At 22.5% G+C, this 9470-nt stretch overlaps 3 protein-coding genes across 3 annotated transcripts; 1 reads left to right on the plus strand and 2 right to left on the minus strand.

The window, feature by feature from the left end:
* Positions 1-874: 874 nt before the first annotated feature.
* On the plus strand, positions 875-2030 carry MKS88_003437 (antigen UB05; the record flags this gene model as incomplete). Its single annotated transcript, XM_067216528.1, has 4 exons — positions 875-911; positions 1328-1440; positions 1605-1672; positions 1919-2030. 4 exons carry the CDS (start codon positions 875-877, stop codon positions 2028-2030), a joined length of 330 nt encoding a protein of 109 aa, XP_067073166.1.
* Positions 2031-2545: 515 nt separating this feature from the next.
* MKS88_003438 (GDP dissociation inhibitor) lies at positions 2546-5308 on the minus strand (the record flags this gene model as incomplete). Its single annotated transcript, XM_067216529.1, has 1 exon — positions 2546-5308. One exon carries the CDS (start codon positions 5306-5308, stop codon positions 2546-2548), a length of 2763 nt encoding a protein of 920 aa, XP_067073167.1.
* Positions 5309-6877: 1569 nt separating this feature from the next.
* MKS88_003439 (uncharacterized protein) lies at positions 6878-8961 on the minus strand (the record flags this gene model as incomplete). Its single annotated transcript, XM_067216530.1, has 8 exons — positions 6878-6965; positions 7172-7284; positions 7413-7529; positions 7649-7768; positions 7898-8002; positions 8194-8535; positions 8645-8743; positions 8884-8961. 8 exons carry the CDS (start codon positions 8959-8961, stop codon positions 6878-6880), a joined length of 1062 nt encoding a protein of 353 aa, XP_067073168.1.
* Positions 8962-9470: the final 509 nt, after the last annotated feature.

A 9470-nucleotide genomic window follows, 5' to 3' on the forward strand; every position in this document is an offset into this window, starting at 1 on the left:
TTTATATAGTATTAATGAAGTAAAAAAAAAAAATATATATATATATATATATATTACAAAAATTTATATATACATATTTATAAATATAATTCATAAATGTATAAGTAAAAATAATTATACATAAATAAATAAATCAATGTTTTTTAATTAATATTTGTATTATCTTGATTATAGCTATATTTTCATTTTTATTTTTTTCTAATGCTATTTTTAAAATATTAAAAAAAAAATTTCCTTATAATATTCAATGCACATACATGAATAATTATATGCATATGAGCATAGGTAAGTTTAAAAGATACATAATATATTTTTACATATATATGAAGTTTTATGTAGTTCTTTTTTTTCAAAAAAATATCGTGTATAACTTTATTATTAATTTTTATTCTTATATTATTCTTATTAAAAGAATTCAATATATAAATATCATAACGATTTATTTTATATATTTACGTAGTTCACATATATAAGTATATGTATATATGTACATAAATATAAAAAAAAGATATTTTTTTTTTATATAAGTTTTTATTTAAAAAAAATATTTTTAAATATATATATTGTTATCTTTCAATAAAAAAAAAATGTGAGCTTATTTTTATTTCTAATTATCTAAAATATAAATTATACGAGATTCACTTATATTTTTATAACTTTAATAAGAAACATTTTTTATTTTTAAACTTTAATATAAAGATTAATTATAAAAATTTTTTATATTACAATAAAAAAGAAAAAAAAAGCACAAAAAGGAATAAAATAAGAAAATAATAAAATATAAGTACTAAAAGGAAAGAAGTAATATAAATAAAAAGAAAATCATTTTAATTGATACTTGCAAAATATTTTAATATTCTTAAGATACTAAAAAATGGGGTCACATATTCAACCATCGAGATTTTTAGATAGTAATGATTTTAATTTTTTAAAAGAAAAAATACCAATAATTTAAAGATGCTTAAAATGTATAATGTTATATATGTATTACTTGAAGTAAAATACTTATATATATGATGAAATGCTGATTATTACATTTGACCATATTCAATATAATATTCTGCTTATCCTTATACGTTTTTCTCTCAATTATGTGCTTATATGTATATATATATGTATATACTTATGTACATTGCACGATTTTATATATAATATTTTTCACAAAACTGTGTATATATATTATTGTGCTAATGTACGCATATGATTTATGTAAAGTTATGTAGATAGTTTTGCGCAGAGTGAACATAAAACTATAATATTTTATGAATACCAATATATACATATAATATTTATACATATGCATTTTTGAACATCTTTTCTATTACAGGTGCTGTATTATCCTTGTTTGCTATGATGATTTCGGCATCCTTCCTTTATATGTTTTCGGAATTTTATACGTTATCTATAGAACAGAAATTACTAAACAATAAAATAAGTATGGTATTAACGCGTTTATTTCCTTTTAAAGTAAGATGTTTGGAAAATAAGGAAACAAAAATTTGCTAAGGTGTATATGTATATGTTTATAAATTTTGCTTAATTGTTTATATATATTCCAAATTTTAAAATAAGAAAATTCATCATATTTTTTTTTTTCGTTCTAGGCTAATTTTGAATACAACTTGACGCACATATTGCTCCTAACCATATGCATAATTATTCTTAGTCTAAAGTAAAACAAAAACAAAAAGAACGTATAAAATTATTGCAAAGAAGAACGTGTTAATAAAAATTATAATTAATTGTAGTGATATATATATATATATATATATGTTTATATGAATGGTTAACGCGTTCTTCGTACAAACTTTTTTATATAATACTATTGTTAGTTTTTAATTTTACATAGTTAAAATGTATGCATGAAGAGCATTTGTTTTTCCCGCCTCCTTATTTTTGTTTTTGTTTATTCTTGTAGACCTGATTATAGCTTTTACTGCAAGCTTATTGCAAAGGAATGTAAAAGATTCCAAGGTAAAGAAGAATCACACAAGAGTGATGACTCCGATCGAATTCAAAAGAAAAAGTAAATATTAAATAATGTAAGTAAGGAAATGCAGGGGAATACACATATAAGTTTATGTACATTTATATATATATTTACACATATATGTATGTGCATATATAATTATTATATATTTTTCCAAAATATGTGTTTTGAATTTTTGCTCTTATTTTTTTAAGTTGATTGGGAAAAAACAAAGCAACAACACAAAAAAAAAAAAAAAAAAATATAAAATAAATAAATAAGAAAATAAGTGTGGGGAGTAAAACAGATGATATATAATTGATTAGAAAAAATATTTTAATATTTATTTTTTTTTAATGAGAAAAAATAAAAATTTTATAAATTATATATACAAGTGATTATTTTATATATTTTTTTAAATTTATGCTTAAGTAGAAACGTCAAATTTAAATATAAACTATAATAATAAATATAAAAAAATATCCTCAAAATTTCGTGATAAAATTAAGCACAAAAAAAAAAAGATAAAAAAAAGCAGGAATATGGAATAAATGATAAAGTATTTCTGTAAGAGTTTTAAGAACTGTTATGTGCAGTTCGATTATTAAAAAATGTTTTTATTACGTCGGTATATGTATCATATATTGTTTGTCCATGGTGTGACTGAAAAAAAGTATTATGAATTTTATTAATAATATAAAAAAACATAGAAATATCTTCAATTAGGGGATAAATGGGGTAATTGTGGATGTCATTTGTAAAAAGTAAGTTGCAAATGTTTTTATTTTCGTCTATCCCTATAAGTTGGTTGCTGTAAGAAAGATTACAATTGTTATTTCGCTCATGTATGTTTGCATCTTTGTTTTCGTTGGTTTTGTTTGTAGTTTCAGATATGTCACTATTGTTATTACAATTAACCTTTCTTTTATTTACTTCATTTTTTTGATTTTCACACATCTCTTGTTTTTGTTCTAGTTTTTGTTTTTGATTTTGTTCCTTAAGCTTTTTTATATTTTCAAATATTTTTCTATAGTTCTGTACATTTTGATTAATTAATTTGATAGTATCTTTTCTGTACACTACTGGTTTATATTCATAATATGCATAATAAATGATTCCTTCGTTTGTTAGTAAGTCATTGAAGGCTTTTATAGAGGATTGCCTTTTTGTCTCATTAAATTGTGCTTGTTTTCGTTCATTCCCTCCATCCTGTTTTGGGCCATTTTTAATACTTTCCTTTTGGAGCTTCATATTTATCACTTCACTTTTCAGGTCATTCTTCTGGTTGTTTTTCTGATTGTTTTCCTCATTTTCGGTTTCCCTCACTTTGATTACTTCTTCTTTGCTAATAATATTTTGTGTCTTCTGCGTGCTAAAGAAGTCCGCGATTTTGTTCAGAATTTGTTCATCAAATGGGATTTTAACGGGTAAGTATGAGTCAACAGATGTATTACTAATAAATCTATGTTTTTTAACAAATAATTTTAAGACATTAAAGAGTAACATGAAATTTAAAGGCTTCTGATTTTTCGTATCCTCATTTTTTCCATTATTTGAAATGTTAGAAGCTTGGTTTTGCTTTTTTTCTATTTCTAAATATGTAAAGTACGTTAAAAAAAAACCCAAGGGACAAGAACCACTACTGTGATCTAGTTGTAATATATGTACCGAGCAATTCATGTTATAGAACTCTTTTTTTTTTTGTCCTCCTTCTTTTTCTTGTTGTTGCTCCATTTTTGGTTGTTTGTGTATGTAAAAGGAGAGGCCATTTTTTCCAATAAGTGAGTAAGTACTTAAGACGACTAACCTATTAGTTTTAATTTGTATTTTTTCTTTTCTAGGAGCTTTGTTACTTTTATTTTTGCAAAAAAGGTACTTTTTCATTTCGTAGAAATTTATATTGGATCCGGACGATATAACAAAATTGGGTCTAATTATATGGCCATTATCTAAGACGATTTCTTTTATTTTTGATGATGTGTGAAAGGAAAAAGTGTTATTATTATTATTATTATTATTATTATTCTCAATTCTTCCAACATTGTTAATGTAAAAATCAGAAAGTATAATATTTTTTATTTTTCTATTAATCATATATATAGAATTATTTAAACTGGCTACTCTTGATATTGCATATATAATATCATTTAAACCATAAGATGGGTAAATAAAAGCATTTTCAAACAGATTTTGTAATTTAAATTTATTTAAAGAATTTACTAAAATGTGTAAGCGTTGTAAAAACTCCCCTTTATTCATAACAAACATTTTATCCTTTGTATAACCACTCAAGTAGTACTGCGAGATGCTTCTATCATTTCTATATCCTAATTCTAAATCAAATAAACCAATCCCGTAAATGATATAATCAGTTATTTTATCATTAATGTTATATGATTTCAAAAATTCACAAATGCTGACATTCAAGCATTTTTCTTCTATTTGCTCTTCATGTTGAAATGGTTCCTTTTTATTACATACATTTTTCCCTTTTTCATAGATGTAATTATCTGCGGTATTCCTTATTATTTTACTTGATACGGATTCATTATTTTGCAGCAAAAATTCTTGTTGAGTTACATTTGCCTTTTTTACAAAATTATAGTTAGAAAAATTCGAAAACGTGTAATTCTTATCATGAACAATGTTTTTATATATAAAATTCATAATCATTCTTTTTTCACTAAGATTTAAATTATTGTCTAAAAAAACTTGTGATCTGTTTAGAGGAATTTTTAGCAAAATTAGATTATCTTCTTTTTCATCATCTATCGTAGAAAGACTATGGACACATGTTTCATTCATATTTTCTACCGTTTTATTTTTATGTTTTTCTTTTTGAGTATTACTAACTTGTGTTTTTTCTGAATTAGTGATAATTGTTTGGTTTGTGTTGTCCTTTTTAGATGTTAAATAGAAGTGCTGTATTCCTACAAAATTGACATATGTATGGGCATTTAGGCTAACTAGCAAACTGACAATATTACTTTCATTGTATAATATCTTTGGGTTTAAGTCAATATTAAATTTATTATTATTTAATTGAAAATAATTTTGAATTATTTCTTCCATCAGTTTTTTTTTTTCCCCGCCCACCTCATCCTGTATGTTTGATGAAAAAGGCAAATATTCTTCGTAAAAGTTTTCAAGGTTTACTTTCTGTTCCTGAAATTGATTAAAATTTAGAGAACAGTTAACGTCACCATAGTAATTATTTTTGTCAATATTTATTACTTTGTAATTATTGATGGAAAAATAGGAAGAAAGTAAACTATTCAACAAACTCGTACCACATATTAAAATATCGCAGTTGAAAGTTGTGATTTCTCTATCTTCCATTTAGCATAAATGGAAAGTTTGACCGTACTAGAAAAATTAAAAAAAAAAAAATCAAAATAAAGAGAACGAATCAAAATAGAGAGAACGAATCAAAATAAAGAGAACGAATCAAAATAGAGAGAACGAATCAAAATAAAGAGAACGAATCAAAATAGAGAGAACGAATCAAAATAGAGAGAACGAATCAAAATAGAGAGAACGAATCAAAATAGAGAGAACGAATCAAAATAGAGAGAACGAATCAAAATAGAGAGAACGAATCAAAATAAAGAGAATGAATAAAAATAAACGAAGTGAAGCAAATTATATGGAGAAAGATGTAAAAAATAATCAAAATGACGTAAAACAAAACAAAATGCGGTAAAATAAAGCATTATATTGGACAAATTAATTCTCTATACAGTAACATGTAAAACGTATATTTATAATTTTTTTTTTTTTTTAAATGTGTATCATAAGGAGAAAAAGGTTATGACGTATAATGAAATTAATTTAAATTGAGCATTTTTTCTTATTTTGTATTTTCATTCCATATGTATATATTTATGTATGCAAATGACCAGTGCACGCGTTACATCACCAATTATCGTTATATTTTTATTATGAAGCCAATAAATAATATGTTCTTTTCTGATATCATAAAATTCTCACGTTGTTTATTCATGAACTTGCTACTATTTTTTTTTTATTTATTTATAAGCGTTCATTGTTTTTATTTAAAAATATAATATCAAAAAAAAAAAAAATTAAATTTGGTAAAAAAAACATTTTCAGAGGATACACAAACTAAATATATTTCAGATGTATTTTTCTTCACATTAAATAATTTTATGTATAAAAACATACTATTTTCGTTGTATAAAAATATCAAAAGAACATGCTCATTTCTTTAAATTCAACTTTTTTAAAATGTATCAGACGGAATTTCTTAACACTTAATGGTAAGAAACGAAAGAAAAAACAAACAATTACATTAATTTTTTAAAAAACTAACAGAAAGGAAGACACTGATAATTTTATTTACATTTATTATATACTTATATGTACATTAACGGATGTTTTTTAAGTACGTATATTATGTTTATAGATATATATCGATATTGATTATCCGATTAAAGGGATGTTTACTTCTCTTTTACGTACAATAAATTGTTTATAGTATTTTTTCTTAATATATTAACACTTTATATAAAAATATATATTATAAGATATATATGAAATTATATTACTATAGCATTATTTACTTTGTTTTTAATTTTTAAGGCGTTTTGTACGCAAAAAGAACGTGGCAAACAAATATGAAAAGGAAAACATACAGATCAAAAAAGAGGAAAAAGTTTATAAGATTGGGAGAAACACTTATTAGGATTCAATAAAAAATTAGTTACATCCTTTTTTCACGTTTTTCATTATTTTTTTTTTTTTTTGTTATTTAATCTTTTTTTCGTTCCATACTAATTGTGCAAATTTTTTCAATTGCATTTTGTTTACTGCTTTTTATAACTCAAAACAATGTGTTAAATCATTGCAGATAATTTTTTACAATATTTATGCTGCATAAATGTTTTTTTAAACATTTTTCCTATTTGATTTTTTCTTTTTTCGCTTTTTCTTAACTAGCTTTAGATTTATTTCCTTCATTATTTCATCATCAACTCTGTAAAAATTAATAAATAAAGAAAAATGAAAATTTAAAAAGATTTTTTATGTGCATAAGAAAAAATACATAACTATTAAAGCAAAATATACACCAAACAAATGGAAAAAAAAAAAAAAGGAAATTATGAAATATCTAATTAAAAGAAAAGGCCAAAAAAAGTGAGTATTATATGTATTATATAATTATAGAATATATATGTTAACTCATGTGGTAATTTTAAAATAGAAATAGATTTATTAAAATTCATAGCATTATTTATTTTAGACAAATTGTTATTCTCCACGAAATTGCCGATTAAATATATACTCGAAATATTCTGTAAATTGTTAAGATAATGTGTTATTTAGATTTGTATTAATTACATTTGTGTTTATTAGGTTGTATTATATTATCATTTTAAGGTTTCTCTTTGCACATGAAATTTTTTTTTTTTTTTTTCTTTACGGTTTCACTAGTAATAATCTTGCAAATTGTTTCAACAAATAAGTCATTTAAATTAAACATATTATAAGAAACATCGATATTACTTAAAGAATTATTAAGTAAAAAGCTTTCAAAAAGCTAATAGAAAAAAAAAAAAAATATAAAAAAGTACGAACTATTAAAAAAAAATAAAATATTAGAAATGTTAATATATCGAAAAAGTCTGATTTATTCAAAGTAATTATTATTTTTATTACTTCACACATTCCGTCTTCTTTAAAATTATTTCCACATAAATTCAAATTAGATAAAGAGGAGTTCAAATATATGACTATATCTATTATATATTTTATGGAATCGTTATTTAAGTTGCAATACTAAGAATAAGAAGAAATTTAAATGATGGAATATTTGCTCATCATTAAATTTTTTTGATTATACATTATTATGTATGTATTTATGTATGTATGCATGTATGTATATGTATATTTAAATTTTAATATTACTTGAAAACTTAAGGTTTTTAAATTGTTATAGTTACACAGTGAAAGGGACAGATATTTGAGGCAATCAGAATTTAAATGAATACAATCTATTGCTAAATTTTCTAGCTTTAATAAATGTTAAGAAAAAGTTAAATTCTTTCAAACTTTTGATTATACGTTAAACATTTGTATAATAATATAATTTGTATCAAGTAGAATATTCAAAATTACTGTTAATATGTATTGTTTATATATATATACACATATCTATCCAACTATCTATCTATATCTATATACGTGTACTAATTGGAGTTTACCTTAGCGTAACTATTATCATATAAGGATTTAGAAAGGAGTATTATTGCACTTATATCTATATTACTATTAAATATGCTCAACGATTTTATATTGCACTTATTTCTGTTGTTAATTTCATTATTTTTTTCATCTTTTTCATCTTTTTCTTCTTTTTCTTTTTCCTTTTCTTTTACTTTTAAATTAACTTTATCCTTATTTTCTACATTTACATTCTTTTTTCTTACATTTTTAATATTTTTTTTTAAAAGTTCACTGATTTGTATATTGTCCATGTAAAAACATATAGCTCTTATAACATCATTAGCATTTTGTACATTTAGGATATTTATTTTGTTAATTCGCTATTGTTATAACAAAAAAAAAAAAGAAAAAAAAAAAAAATTTGTAGTAATGATTATTTTTAGTACTTCATTTTTTATGAAAATATATTTTAATTGAAAATATATTTACGGTATAATTGGAATCAATCATAGATAAAATTAAAAAAGAAAAAGCATCTGAATTAACGTCCTCATAAATTGTTAAAACTGAATCACTGTCTTTATTTTCCTTTTAAAAAACAAATTAAAAAATGTTGATATTGGAAATTAATTGATAATTAACATTATACGACACTTTGGCAATTTTGAATATTTACATATTTTTGATTATTTTTGATGAATATGGCATTTTCGATAATTCGCACATACCTTTATTAAAAATTCATCTATAACATAAGAGCTTTTTTTCTTGAATTTTTTTAACAATAAATAATAACAGTCAACCATGTTCTTATAGAAAAGAAAAGGCAAAAAGATACATGTGCGTTATGAGTGCTTTATAAAGAATGAATTATATTGTGCTTAATCATATGCATAATCTTTTGTACGTTTGCATAATCTTTCGTATATTTGCATAATCTTTCGTACATTTGCACAGTCCTTCCTACATTTGCACAATCTTTCGTACATTTGCACAATCCTTCGTACATTTGCACAATCCTTCGTACATTTGCATAATCTTTCGTACATTTGAATAATCTTTCGTACGTTTGCATAATCCTTCGTACGTTTGCATAATCCTTCGTACATTTGCATAATCTTTCGTGCATTTGCATAATCTTTCGTGCATTTGCCTAATCTTTTATTTATTTATTTATTTTTTTTTAACTTTGTAACTCTCATTATTTTTGCTAGTTTTTTCTTTTTCCATTTTATTTAAATTATTATATAATCACTTTAAATTAGAATAAAACATATTTAAATTTAGAGCAAAACTTTGGCCACTATCACGATTT

This window comes from Plasmodium brasilianum, chromosome 10 (assembly GCF_023973825.1).
Source record: "Plasmodium brasilianum strain Bolivian I chromosome 10, whole genome shotgun sequence".
Classification (NCBI taxonomy): Eukaryota; Apicomplexa; class Aconoidasida; order Haemosporida; family Plasmodiidae; genus Plasmodium; species Plasmodium brasilianum.